Here is a 27,884-nt window from a genome sequence, read left to right as displayed (position 1 = left end):
GACTCCCACCTCTCTCTCTCTCTCTCTCTCTCTCTCTCTCCTCAAAAAACCTTGTCTGAACCCCGAATGAGCCGTGGTTCCATAGAATTGTAATAATTTCAATCGGATTGAAAAGTTGCCGGAATTCCTCTCCATTCATTGCCGGCGCCGGAGATTCGGCCACTGAGTGTACTCCATCTCCATGGGCTGTACTGGATCGCGTGACAAGGGAGACGGTCAGCACCTATCGCTTCGGCATTTCAGTCTTTGATTTGTGTTGATGCAACGTTGCGCATATAGATATTGATTCGCCTTGTTTCTGCGTTTGTGCTCTGTTCTGATTCCAATCGATTTACAGTGCGCATGATTACGCATTTATGTTTTGACGAACCGATCGAGTCTCCGCGATGTTATTTTTTTGCTAAGTTAGCGCGAGTTTGTTGAGTTCGATGTGTTTTTCGGTACTCGGTAATGTGCTTCTGCTCTTACTGTTGGTGTGGCGTCTGATTTCATCCAAAATTCGGTGTGAGATATTTCCGTTCAAGTTCATTATTCTCTGAAACTCTGTTGTTTTCCTGATAATGAATGGCAAGGCTCATTGTTTGAATACCTTTCATGTTCTATTAGAAATAAGGACCGAAATCCTCTCCGAGCATTACCAAATGACTAGTTATTGACTCAAATTCACCTGCTTCTCATTTATAATAGTACTAGATGTGAGATACTCTTTTTCCACAAGTGAAAGTATATATAACAGCAGCAAATGCTACTGCTTACGCTGAGGTGCCACTTGCTACTTGGCCCTTCAGCCGTGCTCACCTTCAAGAGATTGTTTTTGGCTGATCTAGAGCATATCCAGTTAAGTACTTTTCCTCACCCTTCTATTTCTTCTTTTGCTGAAAATCTAGAGAACATTTCAATTCATGGTTAATTTCTGAGAAAATTTGATGAAACAGAGGAAGTAACGTTGAACTTTTTATTTGAGTTATATAAAATTAAAAGCAATGTATGAGTGAAATAAAAAAGAGATGGAACTCCGTTAATATGAAAGAGACTCCCCCCCCCCCCCCCCCGGGGAAAAAAAAAGAGAGAATGTGTGATGTTTGAAGTTGAAGCAATAACTTCTCTCCTAAAGCCTTGGGCATGTCATGAGCAGTGTTTAAAAAAGTGTGCTATCAGCGGCTTTAGCTGAGTGTGACTAAAGCGTGCTCAAGTTGCATTTACTTGAGCTTCGAAGCCCAAAAAAGTGCACTTCAGAAATAGACGTGGTTTCTTTTTTTTATCAAACAATATGAATGGTTTGATTTGTTTAAATTTTGCAATAGTGTGGCTGCTTGTATGGAATCCTTACCTAAAAAAAGCTATTATTAGATCTAAATAAAATCACAAACATGTACATTTGTTTAAGACAAAAAAAAAAAAAAGAAAAAAAGAAGACAACTGTATTTACCAAGCAAAAAATATTGAAGAAAATATGTAATTAGGTGTAAATTAGGGGCTGCTAATTTATTCCTAATTGCTGTAAATTAGGGATTGTTGATTGATTGGGGATTGCTGTAAATTAGAGGTTGATTAATTGTGGATTGTTGTAAATTAAGGATGACTTTTTTCCTTATTTTTCTATCAGATCCTTTGTATAAATCGTGTTAAAGAAATAGACTAGGTTTTTTGCCAAACTTTTAGAAAAAAAAGAAGACTCACCATAATAAAAAATAAAAAAAATAAAAAAGAAGCCTTAGCATATTCAGATCCTTTCAACCAAGGGTTCATACTAGTTTGTCTTTCAAGTTCCATCAGGGCCAACAATTGATCAGATTGTATCCTATTTTATGTCCCTGATGTGTTTTTGCTATGTTGCATGAACTTGTAAACTGGTATACCTCATTCTTATTTATTTATTTTTTAATGATTGTTTTTTAACAATTTATAGTTTTGATCCTTATAAAAGTTTATACTCTTTATTTTATGTATATGCATTTTACTTTGCTTAAACATGCACTTTGCTGTGCGCTTCATGCTTAAGCTTCATAGGCCTTTTGTGCTTAAAAGCGCTTAGTGCTTTTCAAAACATTGGTCATGAGACTATTGATGCTTGGAGGTCCTGAATTATGAATATATGTGCGACCACCTTCTTATCCGGTTGTGACACTATTGCCTTTCTGTTTCTTTTGTTTTGTTTTTTGTTTTTTTCATTTGAGGATCTTCAACTAACTAACTGATTGGCTCACCCATGTTTTCTTTCTCTCTCTTCTCCCCTTACCAACACCAATGTAACAGTTAAGTTACATTATCTGCTTGAAGAAATTGGATGTTGATCCAATACTTTTGAGTGTTCAAACATTTATATATCAACAATCACAAGCCTTAATCCTACTAAGTGAAGTCAGCTACATGAATTCTAGCTCTTCAAGCATTCTATCCTTTTCCATATCCTCTGTGAGACCCTTAGGGGCTGTTTAGTTATAGAAAATGATTTCTAGTTCTCTATCTCGAATTTTCTGTAAAATTTTAGTTTTCGTTTTCATGGAAAATTTGAAAACCATGTAGAAACGTTAGAAGTACAGAAAACCAATTTTCAATCTAAAATATTGGAACATATGCTCAAGTTTGAGAGAGAGAGTTGGGAAACTTGTGATAGAGAAGAAGATTGAAATGATTTAGGGAAAAATTTATGGAAAATCACATTTTCTAAGTCTCCAAATTAGTAAGGAAAATTTGGAAAATTCATTTTTAGGACTTATCCAACTTCACTACAATTTTGAAGAACCGTGTCTACTTTTTCTATTTGAACAAGTTTTCTAATTTTTTGTTTTTCCTGGAGTAATTTTCTAGAAAACTGGGGCTGTTTTCTGGAAGTAAACAGCCCCTTATTTCCATGTCAATGTTGCAACATCTATGATCTTGCCAAATCACATTCCACCTGGGAGGTTGGACTGATACATTATGCAGTGTTGAAATTAGAGTGCTCTATTATAGAGTTTAATCTCTAGCAATGCCTTTTTTTTGCTTGAATTTTCTTATTGGTGTGCTAATAATTTGAAGGGTCACCCAGTGTTATTAAAGGCGCACCTTGGGCGCTTGGAATGCTTCCAGGCGAGCGCAAATCATGAAGGTGCTGGGCGAGCCTAGGCCCAAGGCACCTTGGCGTTAGGCACGCCTGGGCTTTTTTAACTGTTTATTACTTTATTTAATTTTTTACTGTTTAAGGTTTAAATTTATTACTTCAACTACAAATTTGATAATGAGTAAAAGTGTTACTACTTCAAATGTTCCAATTGAATTTGAACTAGATGAAAATGGAGAGGACGATGATGTGGAAGGAGATATTAGAGATGATGCTTCTAATGATGAAAATATGGAAATGTTTGATCTTGATGATGGGGATGATTTTTAGATTATTTAAAATGCATAATTAGTTAATCTTGATTAAGATTTAAGACCTATAAATTGTTTAAGATTTAATTCAAGTTGACTTGAAGACTTTTAGATTGCATCTTTTGGCATTTTTTATTGTTCTTTTCATTAATATATGATGAATTTTTTAATTTCTTTGATAACATGCTTGTGAATATATTATTAGGAGTTAAGATCTATTTTATACTTTATTCTTCAATTAGAATATGTATTTTTCTTTTTTTTTTTTTTAGTTTGCATGCATCTAGTTCCATTAGGTGTGCACCTCACCTTGTGATTTGGGCCTTAAACTCCAGCACCCTTTTGCGACTTAGTGCGCCTTGGGTTTTTAATAACACTAGGGTCCCCATTTATTAGAAGAGAAAAGGAATAAAAGAAAATAGAAATGAGGACATGAAGGTTCTTATATACAAACTTTTATTTAGGTGATTCAAGTTTTGAAAAGGCAGGGGGCCTTTGACAATGATAAATACCTGTTGAGTAGGGCAAAAGTTACTCTAGTCCAGGGATTGTTGGTTGATATTCCCCAGGGGCTCTATTAACTAATGGGAAGGTTTGTTCCTTGCTGTTGGTTGTTGACCACTTGGGGGTTGTAGTGTTTCAAGAGTTGGATTATTTGCGTGTTAAAGCAAGTACAAGTGCTGGGGTTAGAATGTTGTGATATGGTGTGGGTGTTTGAACATTGATAAGCCCATTCCCTAATATGAGAGGTCTAGGAAGGAAGCACATCTGTTTTACTAGTTTTTGTGCTTCCCTTAAATAGTGGGCAGCCAAGTGCAAGGTAGGTAAATGCTGAAAGCATTTTAGCAAGTCTACCCAAGATGATTGCTCTCTTATTCTGATTCTGTCATTCCTAGATTATTTGGTAGCACAGTTGGGACAACAGTGGGTTATTTGCCCCATAGGGATAGAGCTATGCAAGTTTTGGAGGATTCAAGAGAAAGTCGTGGCAAGACGAGTCGTTTATCATTATGCTAAGCGTAAAGTGGAAGTTTAGTGATTTATACAACCGAGGCATCTTAACATACTAATAGACTTTGATCTTATTTTTACATGACCTGGCCAAGATCAGATGCTCACCCTACACTTTCCTTGTTTAACTTTTTGAAAACCTGGAAAAAACCTTTGTTACATTATTTAACAAAATGAAAAAAATCAAAGGATTTGACCCCGCTTTCTCTCTCTCTCAAAGGAATGAAAGAGAAGAGGCCATTGGTGTCTTCACCAGTCAAGAATTCCATACAATCAGAATCAGTGGCCAACACTTGAATGATACTGTAAGCGGGGTCTTATGAAAGCTTAACACCCCTATTGTTATCACTTTTTATTATGAAAAGGAAAGGGAAATGAAAAATGAAAAGATAATCTAATTCATAATCCTTATGACATGCCTTTCTTCTACTTCACACCTTGGAACACATTGTTCATATAGAAATAAATGCACTTTTGCGTCTTCTTAATCTGATGGCATTTTGAACCTTGTCATTAATATGTTTTCTTGTGGTAATTGTTGCCTCTTGTGAGAATCAAGGACTACATTTTGATGCACTTCTAAGTTTGTGAGTTCTTTTCTTAAGTGACTAGCTGTTAATAGGCCTAAGGCTATTGAATGAAAATTATTTGGTGCCTATAAGGCATTAATGGTGATTCTCAAATATTGCAAAATCTAATGTAATATGAGGAGATAAAATGTAATAAAACCAAAAGCAGGAAAAGACCTACCTACTCTTAATGGTCAAAATGAGCTCTTTCATTCTCAATTAAAGGATTCAAAATGAATCAAATCTCTGTAGTAAGCTTTGAACCTATGACCAATCATATTCAGGAGCAATGCCATAGAGTTTAATTCTTGTTCTTAATCCTTAATCCATGATCATCATGACTTCAATAATCTCCCTTTGCTGAGGAAAAATTAACCATATGTTTTTTTTAATTTTCACCGTTAAGAAGACTTTTGACATAGGACCTCCTGTTCTACATCACTTGCTACAATCAGCTTCAAGCAGCAGTGATTGCATGAGTCTTCAACAGCAGTAGCTGTCACAATGCTGTTGCAATGTTGTTGCTGCGTGTTGGTTGTTGATGTTGGGCGTTTGTGTTTGCTGATAAAGAGTGATGGACGTGGGATGCTGTAGATTGGGGTTTGGTCTGATACCAAAACTGATTTGGGACAGCATGGATTTGCAAGCTCTTGTCATGAGGCTGGCAGTTGTCCTTGTGCAGTGCCTCACTTGACCATGCGAGGCCAGACTTCTCCCTTGGGCATCAAGCACATAACTCTACAAAAGGCATTTGGATAGAAATGTACTTGCATACATGACCATATATCAGTAAACCCACAGGAACCTAGAGAATACCCATGGCATATGGCTGCCTGCCCTCAGCATTGGGAAGTCACACCTGTGACAAACTTCCCCCGCCTAATTCTGCAATGCCCTCGTTGCAGGGTGACCCCTGCCTACTCCATCCCAAAGGAGCGCTTGGCGTGTCAATGCCTCCAATTCAGTATGTAGTCTCCTACACAACCATCCAATGCAAACTTCTCTACTTGTTAACACCTTGACCCCAAGTCCCGTATTGCATGCCTCCACATAACTACCGTGAACTTGGCTTTGATATCACTTGTCACAAGGCTAGCAGTTGTTCTCATGTGACGCCTCGCTTGACCATGCGAGGCCAGTGTTCTTCCTTGGGTGTCAAGCATATAACTCTACAAAACTGTTAGGCCCCTGGTTTTGCATGCTTACTCTAGGCGTCACAAGCAGCTGAAGGGAGTTGGAAGTACAGCTGGAGGAAGCTTCGACCAGCATGTGCGCGAGGGATAGGATAGACATTTGGCTGGTTTGTGTAACAAACCAGCAGACACGCCTGCATAACCAAATACGGTTATGCAGGAGAGAGAGGAGAATAACAACATATAAAAGGGGTAGGAGGAGACGTAGAGGGGGGGAAGAATTTGGAGTAATTGTAGGAGAGTTCTGGGTCTCTCGAATGCCCAATTGCTTCTGTACTTACCTTTAATTTCTGTAATTCCAATTCTGAAGTGCCATTCAATCCATTTCATCCATTGGAGATCCTTCCTATCGGTTGGATTCCAACAAAAACAAGGCATTTGGATAGAAACATACTTGCATACATGACCATATATTAGTAAACTCACAGGAACCTGGAGAATGCTCATGACATATGGCTGGCCCTCAGCACTAGAAGTCACGCCTGTGACAAACACACACACACACATATATATAGCAGTAGAGGTGGTGTAGAAATGGAGAAGAAGATGAAACTGTGAGAAGAAAGCAACAGAGAATAGAGGAGGTAGGGAGGTGGTGGTGGTTTTTGGGTGGGGGGGTGGGTCCAACTCTGCTAAATACTCAAGATTTATTCATTCCAAATATCATAATTTCTAATTGTTCCTATGAGCCATATTTATAGGCTTGATAAAACTCCTGAAACAACTTAAACTCTTTTAAAACTATTCTTACCCTTTTACCCATAAAAAAAAAAAATATTACACTTAGCTAGTGGTAACCTAATACCACTTAAATTCTCACAAATATACTAAAAATCCTAATAAAACTAAAATAAAAAGGGGCATTCTTGGTGCAACTAAAATACAAACAAGAACAATTACATATCAAGCTTTAATCCCACTATGCAGTGTTTATTACATGAATTCTAGATCACCAATCATTTCTATCAATGACTTATCATTTGTAAGGCCCTTTTAACTCATATCATACCTAATAGTGTTCTGCCAAGTTTTTCTTGGCCTTCCTCTATCTCTTTTGCTAAATATTTATTTCATTCCATCCACTCTCCCCATAGGGTCTCTTATTCTTCTTCTTACATTATCAAACCATTTGAATTGTGTCTTGTCCATCTTATTTTCAATAGGAATCACTTTGACCTTATTATAAATAATCTTATTTTTAATTTTTTTTTGTATGGTTACACATCTATCTTAACATTCTTGTCTCCATTATGCTTATATTTTGCAGATGTTGGGGCTTTGTTCAACATTTGTGCCATATAACAAAATTGGTTTATAGTTATATGATAAAAATTTTCTTTTAGTTTTAGCGGAAACATTTTACTATGAAAACACTAGATGCATTATTTCATTTGAACAATTTTTCCATAATTATGTGGGTAACATCTTTCAGTAATCTTTCAATCTTTTTGGATGATTGATCCAAGGTGTCTAAATTAATCTTTTTTTGGTATGATATGATCTTCAAGTTTTACCATTACATAAACCACATTTATATTTTTACTATACTTAAATTTTATATATTCAGTTTTCAATTTCATATGTTCATTTAACTTAAAACCTCTAGGTTTTTTATTTTTTTTGGTTAGGTATCATCTACATTTTAAAGTATTCCTCCAGTCTCGAGATAAGTATTCACCCTTTCTTTTGTCTCATCCACCAACACAATGTTATCTGCAAATAGCATGTATCAATGCTCCTCTTCCTAGATATGTTTCATGCGTTCATCCATTACTAGAGGCAAAGAAGTAAGAGCTTAATGTAGATTCTTGATGTAATCCAATTGTAATTGGCAAAGCCTCACTATATCCTCTGCATGTTCTGTCAAGTAATGCTCCAAGATACATGTCTTTCATAATCCATATATAAGCAAATTCAAACTCATTTATTCTCTAAAGCCTTCCATAAGACTTCTTTAGGAACTTTGCCATAAGCTTTTTTCTAAATCCATAAACACCGTATGTTAACCCTTTTGTTTATCTCTGTGCCTTCTGCAAGTATATAGCTTTTGCTGTTAACCTATTAAGCATGAAACAAAATTGGTGTATCTGACATGTTGGTTTCTCTTCTTAATCCTTGCTCAACCACTCTCTCCCAATTGTGTGGCTCATCAATTTGATTCCTTTGTAATTTTTACAACTTTGTAAATCTGTTTATTCTTCTAAATAGGTTCTAAAGTGCTCTTTCTCCACTCGTTCAACATCCTTTTTGATTTAAGGATCATTTCGAATAATTTCTTTAACCAAAAAATACTCAATTCTCTCATGCATTTCATTCCTTCTATCGGGATATTATCTGGTTGAAATGCTTTACTATTCTTTATCTTTTTCAATGCTTGCTTTATTTTCTTTGGATGTGTACATCTATAGAATATATAGTTCTTATATTCTTCAGAGTTGCTAAGATGCCCCCAACATAATGCTCGTTTCTCCCACTTTCATTAAATAACTTAAAGAAATACTCCTTCCATCTCTCCTTAATTGCTTCCTCATTTATTGATACTTCTGGTTTTCATCTTTTATACATTTTACTTGGCCCAATCCCTTGTTTTTCCTTCTCTTGCTTGGCTTGTTTAATATATTTCTTTTCCCATCTTTTGTATTGCATTTACATCTTCATTCCACCACCGAGACTCTTTGATTTGAGACTATTTCCTCTGACTCCCCTAGAACCATTTTTGTTGTGTTTTGAATAGCAGTAGCCCTTTAAATTCGCATTTGGTTTGCCTCTCCTTCTATGGTCCATTTGCTTCAACCTTACCCTTTTTCCTTGAAAACAGTTTGTTTTTCTCCTAGTCACATAAAACTAGTATCTTCATTTGTTATTGTGTAAGTCCCAACCCAATCATCATGACTTATCATCCTCTCGTCTCTTCCTTCTCTAAACTCAGGTTATGAGAGAAGGAGAAGAAAGAAATAACCAGTTTAAAGACAATTCATGATGTTATGCACCTCTGAATCTAGCATTGGATGGAGCTTGGTACAATGATTGTCTAAGCTCTATCTTATCTTTTGGAACAATCTCCGACACTTTTTTGATTATGGATCTACTACCAAAAATTCTATAGGGAATCTTACCATTCAATGTCTATTTCTAAATAATTTCACTTTTTAATTAGTTTATAATTTCATTATACAAAGTTCAATATATCAGCCAGATTAGTTGAGATTTATATGTTTCAAATTTGTTGGTTAGTTAGTTGGTGACAGGTTATTTGTGCAACGCGGCCTTGGTTGGCATTAGTTTAAAACGTACATTCCATTAGATAAAATGCACTTATTTGATATGATAGGCAGCTAATGTTGGAGTTCAGACATTCTAGTTTTATTTTTTGGTGCTTCTCATTTTTGCAAGTTCACAGGTAGACAAATAGACACATGTTAGTGTCAAATCGTGGATAGCTCTCACCATAACTTATGGTTGGTATTTCCTATTTTTTTTAAAAAAAATTATACTCGCTCTAATGTTCACATAAAACTTCTATTTATTTAACTAATCGTGTGTCTTGTTGAGTTATTTGCCATGATTTGGCTATCATTGCTGCTATCTGTTTCTGCTGAACTAAAATTCAGAGGATATCTGGTCATTAAGAGAAGTTGCATAATCAGCATGTTTGGAATTGTTAATTTGTCAACCACTCAACATGCTAATTTGTTGGCAACACCCTATAATGAAATTTAATTAAGGAGAAGAACCATCATTTCAAAATGTGACAAGCACATAAAGCTGCCTTAATTTATTTAGTGTATCTGTATAATGCAACAAAATGACCCTCAACCTGTTTATATTTAGCTTTTATTTGGTAGAAAAGTGTCTCTCTATAAATCTAAACTTCTCACCATACATGTGATACTAATGTACAACTTAAAAGATTACCAGGTTGATTATTGTCCTAGAGCCATATTCTTTGTTATAGTCACTTTGTTGTTTATTTTATGATCACAGAAAATATTAAGAAAATAAGAAAGCCAAAGCCTTGGAAGCATTCAGAAGCAATAACAAGAGCACAACTCATACAGATGCGTGAGGAGTTCTGGGACACTGCTCCACACTATGGTGGCCAAAAAGGTACTTTTTACCCACAAAATTTTCCCATTGACTTTGGCTATTTTTAAATTTGTAAAGAATATTTGCAGAAAGCCTGTATGCCCTTTCCCTTTCTTTGTCTGTCAGTAATTCCATTTCTTTGTTTGATTTATCTTTTGTGAAGTATGTTGGAAGTCATTTATTTGCCTTTTTTGCAGGCTTGATCAAAATATGTCATCCTCTATTTAGAAACCATGTCCGTGTAACATATTTGAGCAAGAAATTATGCTACATGTTTTTGATATACTATTATAATAAGAGAGTTAATTGACACTCTTGCAATTCCTCTAGTAGGATTTGAAGCAGGCATATCTGCTGCTGAGAGTGAAATTTTCCCCCCAGTAAGCTTGAGAATGAACTTCCTATAAACATAACTTGAGTTTCTTTGCTTTTATTTTCTTATTCCTTTTTGGCTTTTTATCTTTCCTCAAGTTTCACTTCTTCTTATGTTATGCTTCTTCTAGTAATAATAGGAGAATATGGGGTAAAAAATTACTACCAGGGAAATGTGAAGTGAGAAAAATAGTGCTAGAACCTGAATGACCCATACAATGAATGAACTGCATAGATGGAAAGAGCACGAAAAATGAAGCCGAATGACCTAAGGTTTGTCTTGATGATGTCATTCTAACAGTCATGAATCTCATGATGATGTCACTTGATGAGGTCATCACAGTGATGTCTTTGCTGACACCATAACTTAATGGATCAAACTTATAATACCACATAACCTATTCTGCAATGGGAATAACTGAAACTGAATGGGAAGAAGATATAACCAAATTGAGAATAGGTAACAGAGAGGAAATACACGAAGGGGATGATAGAAAAGCCTCATTGATCCTCTTTACTCATTGAGATCTCAGCCTTAAATATAACCTAGAACTAATACAGTCAAATCACAGAAATGCCCATACAACAACAAAAATACAAATGATAAGAAACTAGCAAACAACAACATCAATGTGTAAAATACAATACAAAACAGAAAACAAAATACAAAAAAGATTACAACTCTATTACTCCCCCTCAAGATGGACCATGAATATTGATGATGGCAGAAATGCCCATACAACAACAAAAATACAAATGATAAGAAACTAGCAAACAACAACATCAATGTGTAAAATACAATACAAAACAAAAAACAAAATACAAAAAAGATTACAACTCTATTACTCCCCCTCAAGATGGACCATGAATATTGATGATGGCCATCTTGGACAATGGTGGGAAAAGTTGAGAACCTGGGAGAGACTTAGTAAAAACATCTTCTAGCTGGTATTGTGATCGAATGGGAAGTAGCTTGATTTGTCCAGCAATGATTTTGTCACGAACAAAGTGGCAATCAAGTTCAATATGCTTGGTGCACTCATGAAACACCGGATTAGTTGCAATATGAACAACAACTTGGTTATCACAAAAAAGTAAAACAGGAGGAGAAAGAGTAACCTAGAAATTCGAGAGAAGTTGAGTAAGCTGGGTAAGTTCACTGGTAGTAGAAGCCAAAGCTTGATACTTAGCTTCAGCTAAGGAACAAAAAATAGTATCTTGCTTCTTAGAACGCCAGGAAATCAAAGATGCTCCAAGGAAAACACAATATCCGGTGACTGACTGACGAGTATCCAAGCAAGAGCCCTAGTCAGCATCGGAGAAGGCATGAAGCTGCAAAGAAGCAACAAAAAAGAATAATCCCTGACTAGGAGCAACCTTCAGATATTGCAATAGGTGATAGACAGCATCTAGGTGAGGTTTCTGATGATTAGACACAAATTGGTTGAGTTTGTGAACCACATAAGTGATATTCGGTCGAGAGACTGTAAGATAGAGTAAGCGGCCAATGAGCCTATGATAGAGAGAAGCATTCGCAACCAAATCCCCTTCACTAGCTGATGAAGCACGAAGCAAAGGATTTCCAACGAAATCCTTCAAAAGCAAAGAAACTGGAATCCACCAGTGATAGTAGTAACAAAATTGGAATCCACCAGCAATTTGGAGTAAAACTCACAAAGTGATTTCATTCAAAGTTTTTATTAATGAAGAGGAGAACATGTTTTAAATACTACCAACAACCCTAGACCCTAAAATAAACATAAAATTGAAAGACAAAAAAATAGACAATTTAAAATACTGTTTGACTAGTATTATAAATGCTATTTTGAGCTTGAGCCCCAAATCCGTCCTACATCTGTCCCTTTCACCTCCAAAGAACTCGACCCTGAGTTATAATCTAGATAGAGAGGCTCATTATCTTCATGGAACTCAAACTAGTCTGCCACGTTGAAGGTACTCGATATTCCCATGGAAGCGGGCAGATCAAGAATGTAGGCGTTGTTGTAGGTACCAACAAGGAATCTCTTCTTCCTCAAAAACACCATTGAATCCCTTTCCTGAAATTGTTTAGTCCGCCAGTGAGCATCTGCCATTGCCTTATACTTTGCATTAGTCTTTTCTAACTTCTATTTTACTTCCTCATGGACAGTAATCACATTTTTAGCCTAGCATTCAACAATTGTACCCTTACTATGACCTTGGGGTAGCTTCACCAAATCGACTACATGGTTTGGAACTTCAGTGTACACAATAGCAAATGGAGTCTTGCCTGTGACTGTGTGAACTACACTCTTGTATACAAACTTGACTTGAGGTAACGCATAATCCCACTGTTTTGGCTTATCTCCACATACACTTTGAATCATATTTCCAAGAATGCGTTTAGTGATCTTCGAAAACAATTTAGAACCCAAAAGCACGTCCAATGTATCTTCTAATCGTGGAATGGGAAACATGTATTTCACAGTTATCTTATTGATGGCATGGCTGTCAACACACATGCACCAAGTCCCACCTTTCTTAGGCTGGGTATTGCACATGGGCTCATATTCTCTCTTATGAATCCTTTCCTCAGTAGATCTTCAATCTGCCCTCTCAGAATCTCATTCTCCTTTGAGCTCATTCGGTAATGAGGCAAATTTGGAAGAATGGTCCCCAGCACTAAATCAAGTTGGTGTGGAATGTCTTGCATGGGAGGTAACTCGTCTGGTAGCTCATCTGAGGTCAAAACCTAAAAATCATTCAATATCTTCTATACTTCAATCGGAATGTCTTCTTCCCTTTTACTAGCCACCATAAGCCCCTTAATCACTACCGGGTAGTTGCAATTAGTGTCTCGTATAGAATCTGCAATTTCTCGCTTGCCACTTGTAAGAGTAAGGAAATTCTCTGGTTGTAGCTTAGTTGATTTTTCGATCTACTTGAGAGGAGCCATGGTGATTTTGTGACTGTCCCATGTGAAAATCACTACATTATCACACCCCTTAAAGGTTGAATCCACATCAAACTGCCATGGACGATCTAAAAGAATATGGCATGCATCCATGTCAATAACATCACATACCACATTGTCTCTGTAATACTTGCCAATAAAAAGGGGTACTTTGCAAGTTTCAGCAACCCAGACTGAAGTGCCCCTCTTCACCCAACCGAGTGAATAAGGACTGGGATGGTTCTCAGTTGGTAATTGCAACAGGTTCACCAATTTCTTCGAAACGAAGTTCTCATAACTTCCATTATCTATAATCACTTCACACACTTTATTCTTGATAAAACAAAGCGAACGAAAAATGCTATGACGTTGTCCCTCTTCCTTAGGTGACAACAGGACTCGCTGTAATACCAAATTTAGTCTCTCCATTCCTTCTTCAATAGCAAACTCGACCCCATCATAGCCATCATCCACTATCGCATTTTCTTCTTCTCCTTCGTTTCCATCAACCTCTAGTAAGTTGGCCTGCTTCCATTCTGGACAATTATTGGAGCAATGACCAGGCATGTGGCACCTATAGCAAATATCTCCCATGGGTTTGGCCTGCGGATTCTGCCTTTGAGGTGGATTTTGGGTTGGATCTCTATTAGTAACCCTATTACTACTCTCAGCAACACCGTTACTAGGGTTAACTTGGGTTTGTTGTGGGGTCTTTCCTTTGTTCATCGGAACGAACAATAACTGTTTTGTAGATTGAGCAACCCTTCGATAATTGATCGTTCTCTTATCGGCCTCCATCATCTCAGCCTTCTGATTTTCAGACTCTTAACAGATTGTTACGTTCTGCCAGTCGCATGAATTCGTTGGTATAATCTGACATTGTACAATTTCTCTGCATGCATCCTAAGTACATGCGATACAAAATTTGTTCATAATTTGCAAGTAGGAACCGATCCATCATAAGTTGTTTCATCTTTCTCCAGGTTCAAACCCTACTCCTCCCTTGTCTTTGGCGGTTCTTCTGCAACTGATCCCACCACACGGCAGCCGCTAATTTCAATCTGAAAGCCACCATCTTAACTACTTTCTCCTCTGAAACCTCCATGATCTCAACAAACCATTCAACCTCCACTAGCCAATCCAAGAAATCTTCGATCTTCAAATTTCTCGAGAATGGAGGGATAGCCTTGATCCTATAATCATCAAAGGTGTTTCAGTTTCGACGATTGTGGTTTCGGGGCATGTTCTCAAGAACATCATTTGATTCTGAGCCACTCTCTCCTACTGTAGGCCTCCTGTTATTTCCTCGTCGACCATCAGCATTAACATTCAACTCATTGTTGTTTCCTCCATTGTGTCCAACAATTTGTAACAATAGTTGACGGATCTCCCCAATCTGAGTAGTGAGATCGTCAATCTGTCTGTTTTGGGCATCCAAATCTGCCCTGGTGATTGGTAGCGATGCGTCACCCATGGATAAGACTCACTGAAACACGATGAAGAAGTAGCAGATCTGGGCGGTAACGGTCAGATCTGGGCAACCTAGGTGGGGATCTGAACAGCAGTGGTCGGATTTGGATAAACGAGGCACGGATCTGAGCAATAGGCGCCAGATTTGGGTGAGCGAGGTGGCAGTCGGCAGCAGATCAGAGGTGGTGATCACTGGTGACGACAGATCTGGGTATTAGCAGCGGTGGGAGATTTGGTTGCAATGGCAACAGATCTGGTTGTTGCAATGGTAGATCTGGCTGCAACGATAACAGATCTGGTTGTTGTGATGGCGGATCTAGCTGTGGTTGCAACAACAATAGATCTGGTTGTTGTGATGGTGGATCTGACTGCAACGAAGGCAGATCTGAAAGTGGTTGTTGGCAACGGTGCGATGCGACGAGATGGTTGCTGTCGGCGTGGTTGGGCATTGCGATTTGGCGGGGGGGAGGCACTGGACGGAGCAGAAGTCACTGGTGGAGCAGTGACGGTGCAATGAGGTGGAAGCAAATCTGGCAATGGCAGATCTGAAAGTGGCAGTGGCACCAGCGACTTCGGCGACGGTGGATCTGAGTGGTGGGTTTGGGCAGCAGCTGTGTCAACAGATGGAGGTGCAGGCTGTGGTAGTGGCCGGTGCAGTTGATGACGACGATGAAGGAAGAAACGGCAATGGTTAGCGACAGTGAAAGGTGGTGAGGCGCTTGGCGACGACAGATCTGGGTGGCAATGGCGGATCTAAAGTCACTAGGTGTCGAATCTGGGGTCGCTGGTGCTAGATCTGGAAGAACGGTGGCGCTAGAAACTCTAGTGATCTAGGCAGTGTGTTGCTGAGGGATGGCGGATTTGAAGTTTTCTGCTCTGATGTGAAGAAGATTATCGGAAGCATATTAGTGTTGGGAATCGCTGGTGTTGAGGATCTTCCACTCAAAATTTCTAGAGAAATGTTGCAGTAGAACAAAATCCTCAAGCTTGGCACCCACAAGGAATCGCAAAACAAGTCTAAGCTTGTTGCATTGGCTCTTATGAGAACTTGCTCTAATACCACTTGACGCAGCACGAAGCAAAGTATTTCTAGTGAAATCCTTCAAAAGCAAAGAAATTGGAATCCACTAGTGATAGTAGTAACAAAACTGGAATCCGCCAGCAATTTGGAGTAAAACTCACAAAGTAATTTCATTCAAAGTTTTTATTAATGACGAGGAGAACATGTGTTAAATACTACTAAGAACCCTAAAATAAACATAAAACTGAAAAGACAAAAAATAGACATAATTTAAAATACTGTTTGACTAGTATTATAAATGCTATTTTGAGCTTGAGCCCCAGATCCGTCCTACATCACTACCACTAAGCTTTAGATTAGGAATCATTGGGATAGAAGCAGGTTTGTTGGCTAAGAGACCGGAATCTTCCAAAAGCTGCAAGGTATACTGCCTTTGAGAGAAGAAAATCCCCTTTGCAGACTGGGCAATCTTTAGACCAAGAAAATAACGCAAACTACTAAGATCCTTAAGCTTGAATTGATTATGTAGAAAAGATTTCAGATCATTGATGATTGAAAGATTAGGACCCGTAAGTATGATGTCATCTACATAGACCAAAAGAGCCACAAATGAAGAATCACTACCCTTGGTGAAGAGAGAATAATCCGATTTGGACTGTGTAAACCCAAACTGAAGAATAGCTTGAGGAAATTTTGAGAACCACTACCTTGAAGCTTGTTTCAGCCCATATATAGACTTATGTAACCAACAAACTAATTTCTACCCCTTATTACCAATTGAGAGTGAAGGATTGTAACCAAGTGGTAATTCCATATAGACTTCCTCAAAAAGATTCCCGTTAAGAAAGGCATTATTCACATCCAATTGAGTAACAACCCATTTACGGCTAGTAGCTAGGGCAAGCAAGACCTTAACAGTCACCAATTTCTCTATAGGAGAAAATGTATCAAGAAAACCCAACTCCTCTTGTTGTGTATACCCCTTAGCTACCAAGTGAACCTTGTACCTTTCTGTAAAACTATTATATTTGTATTTAATTTTATAAACCCATTTACACCCAATAGCATGCTTGTGGGAAGGTAGGGATGTAACACTCCAAGTGTGATTAAGATACATGGCATTTAATTTAGCTTTCATTGCATCTCTCCAGTGGGCATACTAAACTGCTTGGTGGTAGTATTGAGGTTCGAAATTAGCAGAGACTTGAAGAAGAAAAGAACTGTGAGTAGGAGAAAGTTTAGAATAAGAGACATAATGATGTGAAGGATATGAAGTTTTGGTCAAAAGAGGTGGGTGATAAGATAAAAGGCTGCAATGAAAATCTTGTAGATATGTAGGTGGTTGAGTAGCCCAGAAGACCTACGGATGGGAATAGGGAAAATGGAATGAGAAGAAGATAGATCAACAGTAGGTTTAGGGAGATTGTGAGGACTGGTAAGTAAAGAGGAAGGAGGAATCAAATCATGTACAGAGATTGGTAAAACCAAATCAGGAAATGGGTCAACTATCTCATCAGAAGAGGTGATAGAATGAAAGGGAAATATGTACTCATGAAATTGGACATCCCGAGAGATGATGGTAGATTTTGCTATGAGATCATACAACTTGTAGCCTTTGATGTTTGGTGGATAGCCAATAAAAATGCAAGCCTTGGCCCTAGGATGAAATTTGGATCTATGTGAGGGAAAGGTAGAGGCAAAACAAAGACTACCAAAAACTCTGAATGAAGAATAGTCTACGGGAGTTTGATACAACAATTGATAGGGGGTTTTGGAGTGTAAAAGAGGGGTAGGTGATCTGTTAATCAAGTATGCAACAGTAAGGATACAATCACCTCAAAATTTTATAGGAACCCGGGACTGAAAGTAGAGTGCCCTAGCCACATTTAAGAGATGTTGGTGTTTCCTTTCAACCACATAATTCTGTTCAGGCCTCTCTACACACGAGAATTGATGTATGACTCCTTTAGAAGCAAAAAAATCAGCAAATCTCAATTCGGGGGCATTGTCAAACCTAAATTTCTTAATCACCTTGCTAAATTGAGTCTCAACCAAGGAAAAAAACTTAGGAACAATAGTTTTGGCCTCAGACTTATGTTTCATAAGGAAAACCTAAGTAAACCTCATACAATTATCAACTAATGTGAGAAAATATGTATGTCTAGCATAAGTAGGTGTATGATATGGCCCCCAAGTATCACAATGAATTAAATCAAAGGCACACTTTGACAATTGATTATTTGACACAAAAGACAACTATTGTTGCTTAGCCAATGGACATATAGAGCAAATATCACTGCTAGTATCATGAAAATGTAATTGATCCTTTATTAAGTCTAGCCACTTAAAAGAAAGGTGTCATAGTCTCTTATACCATGTAGTTTTAGTAACAACATTAGCTACCATGGCATGATGAATAGACTTTACACTTGTACTAACAGACATATCAATTGCAGCTTTAAGGATATATAGGCCTCCAACCAAGTCACCCTTGCCAATCATCTTCAAAGTGTGTATATCCTGAATAACACATGCACGAGGGGTAAAATTGAGACTCATTGTATTCTTTTCAACCAATGTGCTCACAAATATGAGATTAAACTTAAATTGAGGCACATAGAGGACATTGTCTAACACCAGATGTGAGGCAAGTTTAACACAACCCATATAGAGTATTGAGATCCGTGTATGGTCAGGAAGGGTAACATAAGTGTTCTAAATATGTTTTAGCTCAACAAATGATGATAGACTAAAACATACATGACTTGTAGCTCTTGAATCCAAAACCCAATATCGAGGGTCACTAAGCAAAGAACCAACAGAGATAGAAAAACATATATTTGAAGCCTAATCAGAAGTAGAGGCATCAGAAGCAGGTTCTGCATTGGTAGTCTTAGCAATAGTGAGATGTGAGCTTAACACACTCAACAAATTTTGATGTTGTTGAGGACTTAACAATTGCATAAAACCTTCAACTTCCTGACTGTGAGAAGAATTAGAATTTGATCCAGAAACCTGACTCACAATAGGATTTTTCAGCTGGTTAGGGGATATCTGGTTAGAAGTAATGTTTCTTTGTCTCGGCTTATACTCAGGAGGATACCCATGAAGGTTATAGCATTTGTCAATTGTATGCCCAATAAAACCACAATTATTGCATATGGACCTCTCCCTCTTTTGAGATCTACCTTGATTTGGCCTTTATTGTTATGTTTGATAGAGAATGTGACCAAATTAGAATTATTAACAACAGTATGAATATTCCTTTGATTTTCCTCTTGAGTAACTAGGGTAAGCACCTTGTTAATTGGAGGAATTGGATCCATTAGCAACAATTGTCCCCTAACTTGTGCATGAGAATCATTTAGGCCCATCGGGAATGACATTACATATTCAGTGTGATAGTGATCTGCTAAGGCCTTTATACCACCACACAAACATCTTCCACAAGAGCAGTTTGGCCTATAATTGCTAAGTTCTTCCCATATGATCTTAAGTTTTGCAAAATAAGCACTAATAGATAATTGGCCTTGTGTTAGGTTCATCAATTCTCTCCTAAGCTGAAATATCCGAGGGCCATTAGATTGTTGATATCTTTTCTTATGATCATTCCAAATATCATAGGCAAATTCAGAGAATATCACACTTGCAAATATTTCTTTAGAGATAAAATTTAAAATCCAGGAGATCACAATATTGTTGTTTTGATCCAAGAATTGAAAAGAGGATCATCACCTGGTGGCCGAAAAATCAAGCCATTAACAAAACCTAATTTGTTCTTTATCAAGAGAGCAATTAGCATTGCGTGGCTCCATGATGCGTAGTTGTCTTTAGTCAGTGGTTGAGAAACCAGCAGCAATCCAAGACTATTAGAATGATGCAGGAAATAAGGACTTGAGGCATCGTCAATAGCAGAGGTGCTCATTGACGGAGAAGAAATTTTCGGAAATGAAGTCGCCATAGAACAAGTATGAGCGATCGATTAGATTCGAAGGAAAGGAAAACAATAATGGAATAAGATCGCAAGATTTGCGATTGCTAAAAGTGAAGAAGGAAGATGGTAATATTGATTTGTAGAACTCCGAACAATAGAGATTCACAACGACACTGGAAAAAAAACAACACATGGTGTCGATCCAAGAAGGAAGTGTACCTAGAACTCACGATGTCGGAGATCAATAGAGAACGGGAATCGAGTCTAGGGTTTTGAGGGTTTGCTCTGATACCATAACAGAGAGGAAATACATGTAAGGGATATAAAAGCCTCATCGATCCTCTTTACTTATTGAGATCTCGGCATTAAATATAACCTAGAACTAATACAGTCAAATTACAAAAATGCCCTTATAGCAACAAAAATACAAATGATAAGAAACTAACAAACAACAACATTAATGTGTAAAATACAATGCAAAACAGAAAACAAAATACAACAAAAATTACAACTCTATTAATAGGGTTAACTGGATGACCAAACAACCTAAGTCCGACCCCAAGTCATCACTTAGGGTTTTATGCAAACATGGCTGCCACACTCTCATGAAGCACTTAAGGGTGTGTGTGTGTGTGTGTGTGTTGGTGGCATGTGATGGGCGAGTGTGTGCCTTTTGGCAGTGCCTAATGACCACACCATGGTCGTAGTCACCTTGCCTTGGCTACTTTTTTGTAGAGGACAACCATGGTCAGGGTTTTGGGTGGAGGAAGATTTAGGTAACGACACAAAAAGAGAGTCCAAAAACTAGGGGTGAAGAGGATGAAGAGATGCCACGAACAAGACCCTAAATCGAACACGCAACCAAGGATATAATGACTAGAATAACAAAGGCCTACTGAGGATGAGATTGAGACCAAGAAAAGCCAAGGAGAAACTAAGGGGTCAAGGACAAAAATATCCTCAACACAATGAGAAAAATTGCCAAAACCCACCAACAGATCAAGGAATAGAGAGGCCCATTCAAGTTGAAATCAAAAATTCCAAAACACAAACCCAAACTTCACATACTTGACAATCTTTAGTGCCAAACACACAATTGCACACAAGAATCACAATAGAGAGAGAGAATGAGAAAGATGGAGATTGAAAGGGAGAGATAAGGAGAGTGTTGGTTAAACAAGGCAGGGTAGGTTCTCTCTAACATCCCCTAATCTAGAACCTAATGGGTTTAGAAGAATGGGTCTGTCCTTTCTTTTAAAGAAGAGAAAAAATAAATCCCAAATAATTGGACTTTACAAGTGGTTAGACACTTTTTGATAAAACTTTATATAGTCCTTACAAGATGAGATTATTTTGCTACATGAGAAGAAACCCATTTGTGTAGTTGATAAGCCACTTCACATACAATCTGTGAATAAAATAATGTGTATTATACCCAAAAGTGTATAATACAAGAACATACATATACAAGTATTTTAAGTTAATTACCCTAATACCCCATACTTATCTTATTTAACACTTCCCCTCAAACTAGAGTATATATATTGAGCATGCCCAGTTTGGTACAAATGTAATTCACATGAGAATTTCTAAGTAAGTTGGTGAGTAAATCAGCCAATTGATTGTTGGAACCTACATATGTTGTAACTACATCCCTAGATAACACCTTTTCTCTAACAAAGTGGCAATCAATTTCAATGTGCTTGGTTCTCTCATGAAACACAGGATTAGAAGCAATATGCATTGCAACCTGATTGTCACAAATCAATTGCATAGACTTGACTTGTGTAACTCCTAACTCCTCAATTAAGTGTTTCAGCCACATTAACTCACATGTTATGGCCATTGCTCTATATTTTTCTTTTGTACTGGACATGGCAACAAGAGTTTGTTTCTTATTTTTTCAAAAGACTAGGTTTCCAGATGTGGATCGTCTGTCAGTAGGTGATCCTCCCCAATCAGTATCCATATATTCCACAATTTGACTATGTCCATGATTCTGATACACTACACCCCGACCGGGAGCAACCTTAATATACCGAAGAATATGAATCACTGCATCCCAGTGATTGTCACAAGGTGAATCCAAGAATTGATTTACCACACTCACAACAAATGAAATATCGGGGTGTGTAACTGTGAGGTAATTAAGTTTCCCAACTAGTTGATAGTAACGCCCGAGATTAGAAAGAGGCTCCCCTTATCCCAGTAACAGTCTAATATTCGGATCCATAGGGGTATTTGTTAGCTTACATCCAAGCAACCCTGTCTCATCTAGCATATTCAAGGCTCTTTGAGAAATATAGATGGCTTGCTTTAACTGAGTTAGCTCAATACCTAAAAAATATTTTAAGGAACCTAGATCCTTAGTCTGAAACTATTGGTGAAGATGTGCCTTCAATTCAGTGATACCAACATCGTCATCCCCTATAAATACTATATCATTAACATATACCACTAGAAGAATGTGACAGCTAGATTGAGAGTGCGATAAAAAACAAAATGATCAGTTTCATTATGAATTAACCCAAATTTAAGAACAACTGAACTGAATCGACCAAACCAAGCGCGAGAAGATTGTTTTAAGTCGTATAAGGATTTTCGAAGGCGGCACACTAGCCCAAACTTCCCTTGAGCAACAAAGCCAAGAGGTTGGTCCATATACACCTCTTCTTGTAAATCGCTGTGAAGGAATGCATTTTTTATGTCCAGTTGATGAAGATGTTAGTGAAATATAGTAGCAAGGGACAAGAAAAGGTTGGTCCATATACACCTCTTTTTTATATCCGGCTAGACCCCCCTCATTTTCCCTCTCTTCTTCTTCTTCTTCTTCTTCTTTCTGGTTGTTTCTCTAAATCTGCTGTCACTCATTGCCGACCGTCGACCTGTCACTTCCGATTCCAGTTGCTTGTCGCCATTCCTTGCTGAAGATCGTTCATTCAGTTGCTTTCGGTCAAAACTTGATCCATCACTTCTAGTCGAACCCCAAAGCTTTGTAGTTCCTTCAATTGATCGTCGCTGTCGTTCCCTCTCAGGTCGTCGTTCCCTCTCTGTCTCTATGTGTGTGTGTGTGTGTTCATCAGATTGTTTGTGTTTGTGTTTGTGTTTGGAGGTGTATGCATTCTTTGTGTTTTATGTTCTTTGTTTAATTTCCGTTTGGTATTTTGTTTTTAATTTATTTATATCAAAACTAAATTAGTTTTAAATTAATTAAATTTTTCAGTAATATGGCACATTGCATATTACTAAAAAAATTATATTTGAATTATTTTTTATAATTTACTATATTAAAAATTATATTTACAAAAATTCTCCTATATTTTTTAAATTTACAATTCACTCTGCGTTTCTATTTCCTACATTTTTAGAAAAATGTCGTTTTAGCGTTTTCGTATTGTTTCGGAAACGTATCGTTTTCCATTTCTGTACTACCTAGATGACGAGTACCTTTACAAAGAGCAATAGGTAAGTTAAGATCAGAAACTGAGGGTGACGGACCAGAGGAGGAAGAACTAACGAGCACAGAAGATGAGTCAGTGGATGGCTCCCTCGGACTAGCGATGACAGGAGTTGCTGGTTGGGCCACAAGTCGAGGACGTCGTTGATATACCTGAAGATTGAGGCGATCAAAGCGAGAGATAAAGGGCGATGGAGAAGGAGAAGGAGAAGAGGAAAGGTCAAGAAGAGAAACATGCAAAGGTAAGCCAGTAGACACAAACTTGGAGACCTCAGACGAAGAGAGAAAATAAGGAGATGACTCAAAGAAAGTAACATCCGCTGAAATAAAATAGTGAGCTAATTAAGGAGAGTAGTAACGATACCCCTTCTGAAGTCATGAATAACCCAGAAAAACACATTTGATAGAATGAGCGGATAGCTTATCATGACCTGGGGCAAGATGGTGAACTAAGCAGGTACTCCCAAAGATATGAGGAGGAAGAGAATATAAGGCAGCTCGAGAAAAAATAACAGAATGAGGAATTTGGTCATTAAGGACAGAAGATGACATTTGATTAATTAAGTAACATGCAGTTAAAACAGCATCATTCCAATATTGAAGTAGAACATGCATATGAAGAAGAAGCGTGTGGGCGGTCTCAATTAAATGGCAATTTTTTGTTTAGCCACCCTATTTTGTTGTGGGATTCTAGGACACGAAGTTTGGTGAAGAATCCCATTGGATGCCATATAGGATTTAAATGGTGAAGACAAATATTCAAGAGCATTACCACTACGGAGCACACGGATAGGCATATTAAACCGAGTTCTAATTTCAACACAAAATGTAGTGAAGACAGAAAACAATTCTAAATGCGTTTTCATTAAATATAGTCATATAGTTCAAGAAAAATCATTAATAAAGGTTATAAGATAACAAAAAACATCTTTTAAATTGACATGACTGGAACCCCTTACATCCGAATGGACCACTGAAAAAGGAGAACTAACACGTTTATCAGCTCTATTTGGGAAAGAATTACAACTATGTTTCCCAAGTTGACAATACTCACTCCAAGGAAAAAATACTAGAGAGACTAGGAACCATCTTCTTGAGATTGGTTAGAGATGGGTGCCCTAATCGACAATGGACTTGTAGTGGGGAAGCAGTCGTTGTGCACGCCATTGATGAAGCAGGGTGAGACAGATAGTGGAGTCTATGAGACTCAAGTCCTGTGCCAATCGTCCATTTGGTCCTTTGATCCTGAACAAGAACAAAATTAGACAAAAAATTTATAGAGCAATTAAGACTATGAGTGAGTTGACTGGCAAAAAGTAAATTAAAGGGACACTGTGGTAAATGTAAAACAGATGACAATGATAAAGTTGGAAGGGGTGATGTTGTGCCAATACTCGCGACTGAGGCGTGAGAGCCATAAGCCAATGTATCAGGAGATAGAGACTTCAAAGTTTGAATATAAGATAGAAGAGAACAATTACCAAACATGTGATTGGTGGCACCAGAGTCAAAGATTCATGGGCCAAGAGAAGATGAGGACTTGGTAAAGCAAGCAGTAGGGTTACTGGTATGAGCAAGGGATGTGACAGGTGAAGTGACTTGTTGTGCTGCCCAAAATTGAGCATGCTCCCCCTCGGAGATAGTCACCGGTGAGGAATCATTGGGTGTGATAGATGTCTAACCCTCGAAAACGCCAACAACAATGTTAGCAATACTAGCTGCTTGAGGTAGGTGACCATGTAAGTGATAGCAAGTCTCTTGAGTGTGACTAAGACGATTACAATAGGAGCACTGGGGTCGAGGACGGCGACGCTCACCACCACGACATCCAAGATCAGTCTGGGTAGTAGCAAGGGTTGAGTGATCTCCAAGTACAGATGTGCCACGATCAGTAGTAATAGAAGAGGCTTTAAGTAACCTGACAAATACCTTCGTCAAATGAGGTAGAGAGGCACTATCGAGAATTTGTCTTAACTGATTCAAGATCAGGTCGAATCCCATGAAGACAGAGGACTGTAAACATTTGATTATATTGTTGTTGTTGTTTCTTGATATCTGTATCAAAGGGCATTAACTCATTAAAATCTGTAATGGAAGTTTGGAGTTTACCAAAATAGGTGGTCATATCTAAATCAGCCTGTTGTAGATTGAACAAAGCACCAATCACATCATAAATGCGAGTGATGTCACTTGTATATAGCTCACGAGCCTAGGTCTATAGAACACCACACTCACGAAGAGGTCGAGGTCGAAATATAGGCATCAAAGTTGGCTCAATAGTCTGCCACAGCAAGCTGAGTAATTGTGCATCCACATGTTGTCAAAGAGGTTGATTTCCTTCAAGAATAGTTGAAATAGTCTTTGATAAATGATCATCAAGGCCATGTTCAAGAAACCAAATTTCAACTGCGGATGACCAAGCAGAATAATTTTGTCCATTCAATTTCTCCGTGGTAATAACTAGTGTGCCCAAAAAATGGAGAATAGTTAAAGTTATGGACGTGGTGGAGAGGCTTGTGGATGAAGAGTGTGCTATAGATGAAGACATGATACAAAAAGAACAACCCACTGTTCTGGCTGATTGAATCTGGGCTAGATGAGAAAGTTGAAGATTGGGCAGCAATCTTGGCTGCTATTGCAATGGCTGAAAACTTGAAGCTATATGTTCTGTAGGCAATGCTTGGTCGACGGCTAAGTTGGAACGACAACTAGTGACGAGGGAGATCGGCGATGATGGTGAGTTACTAAGAACAGAGGCGGGTCGACGAGGGCTGCGAATGGAGGAGGCAGCTGCTGCAAATGACATATAGAGATGATGGTGGCCAATAAAGGCAAATCGACGACGAGTGATGAGGCGACCAAAAGCAGATTTGAGGTTGGTCGACGATGGCGGATGCGTATGCGACAACAGTGCTTTGACGAAGAAGCAAGAAGGTGGAAAACCGATGGTGGCTGTTGAAAAGAGGCTGTTGATTGACCAAGGGGATGATGCTGACAAAGAAAAGGCGGCCGACGACGGAAGAGAATGTCGATGGCGGCGTTAGAGGGACAGATTGATGGCAAGGGGTCGCAAGCAGTTGACAAGATCTGAAATGACCGTGAGGGACGAGATTTGAGAAACCGGCGTTGGATAGCAACGGCAGACAAGGTGACCAGCGATGGTAGCGTTAATTGGCGGTGGCTGCATCTAAGATTAGTGTTTGTATGATAGCTTTGATATCATGTGAATAAAATAATGTGTATTTTATCCAAAAGTGTGTAATGCAAGAGAATTTGTATACAAATATTTTAAGTTAATTACACTACCACCCCGTACTTATCTTATTTAACACAATCAAGTATTGATCTTGTTTCTTGAAAATGGTCTTAACAATGTGAAGAGTATATGCCATGGCAAGATCTGAAATAACTTTTTCGTTATTATTTCTCCTTAAAACCATGACTTGCCATGCACTTTTTTGCTCCATGACCCTTCAATCACCTCCTATAATGATCTTCTCTTTTCTAGTTAGTTTAAAATTGTCATAATCTCATTTTCCTATTTTGACTTATGGTTTAGGTACTAATAATATTTATACCCTTATCCTAAAACAACTTTTACTATGATAGTTATCGCCTAGCTCCTTTACATCTACTACCTCATCTTTTAAACTATTATATATAATAATCTCTATCTTGTACAGTCCTTTACTATGTAATAAAGTTTGTATTCCGACTCAGCTACCGTTTTAACCTTCTTACCGACCCATCGTGTCTTGGGCTCAGCTATCCAAGAAGTGATACCTCTTTAACACTATGAGTGTTTAGAATATTACTTTACGTTAAAAGGATTACTCAATCTGTATGTGAAGTTATTACTTGTTTTAGCTATATTTACGTTGTTGGTTGTGTCTGCTTGCATGGATGGGGACAGGCAATAATATTGGTGAAACTCTAGTCATTTTTACTTAATGAAACATGGTTGGAAACAAAGAGAAAAGTTTCGAAGAATAAGTACTGTATTTTTTTTCAGAGATTTGGGATGCACTTCGAGCAGCTGCGGAGGCTGATTTAAGCCTTGCTCAAGCAATTGTGGACAGTGCTGGTGTCATTGTTCAAGCCCCAGACTTGACAATTTGCTATGATGAGAGAGGTGTGAAATCTAATTTGCGACCCCTATGTTTACGTTGTTCTGTTCCTCAGAATTCTATTCAACTGTATACAATTGTTTGCAGGTGCAAAATATGAGTTGCCCAAGTATGTCTTGAGTGAACCAACCAACTTGATGCTTGAAAGTTGACACTGAAGAAACTATGGCGATTTCAGCCTGTAAATCATGTAAATTGGACCCATTGTTTTAATAATACTTTCTAATACTCATTGCTCTTTAATTCCATTTCCGATAGCTAAATGACATTGTCTGTGCTGATTGATCGCTACAGTTATGAAATTATATTGGATATATTCGACTGGAATTTTAGTATGCATGTGTTATTAACGAATATA

At 37.9% G+C, this 27,884-nt stretch overlaps 1 protein-coding gene across 1 annotated transcript; it reads left to right on the top strand.

The window, feature by feature from the left end:
• Positions 1-27,861, top strand: LOC127794509 (uncharacterized). The gene is made up of 4 exons (XM_052325667.1): positions 1-215; positions 10,112-10,234; positions 27,412-27,531; positions 27,614-27,861. The coding sequence occupies exons 1-4, from the start codon at positions 182-184 to the stop codon at positions 27,676-27,678; spliced, it is 342 nt and encodes a 113-aa protein (XP_052181627.1). The 5' UTR covers positions 1-181; the 3' UTR covers positions 27,679-27,861.
• The last annotated feature ends 23 nt before the right edge of the window (positions 27,862-27,884 follow it).

The sequence above is a fragment of the Diospyros lotus genome, chromosome 2, assembly GCF_014633365.1.
Source record: "Diospyros lotus cultivar Yz01 chromosome 2, ASM1463336v1, whole genome shotgun sequence".
Classification (NCBI taxonomy): Eukaryota; Viridiplantae; Streptophyta; class Magnoliopsida; order Ericales; family Ebenaceae; genus Diospyros; species Diospyros lotus.
Note: the sequence above shows the minus strand (reverse complement) of the source record. Positions and strands in the feature narration are given on the sequence as shown.

What these genes read in the sequence shown, in the direction of transcription:
- LOC127794509 (XM_052325667.1), top strand. Translation starts at nt 182, where the DNA reads ATGGGCTGTACTGGATCGCGTGACAAGGGAGACG. An exon ending in ATCGCGTGACAAGGGAGACG is followed by an intron (nt 216 to 10,111) that starts GTCAGCACCTAT and finishes TTATGATCACAG; the next exon opens with AAAATATTAAGAAAATAAGA. An exon ending in ACACTATGGTGGCCAAAAAG is followed by an intron (nt 10,235 to 27,411) that starts GTACTTTTTACC and finishes ATTTTTTTTCAG; the next exon opens with AGATTTGGGATGCACTTCGA.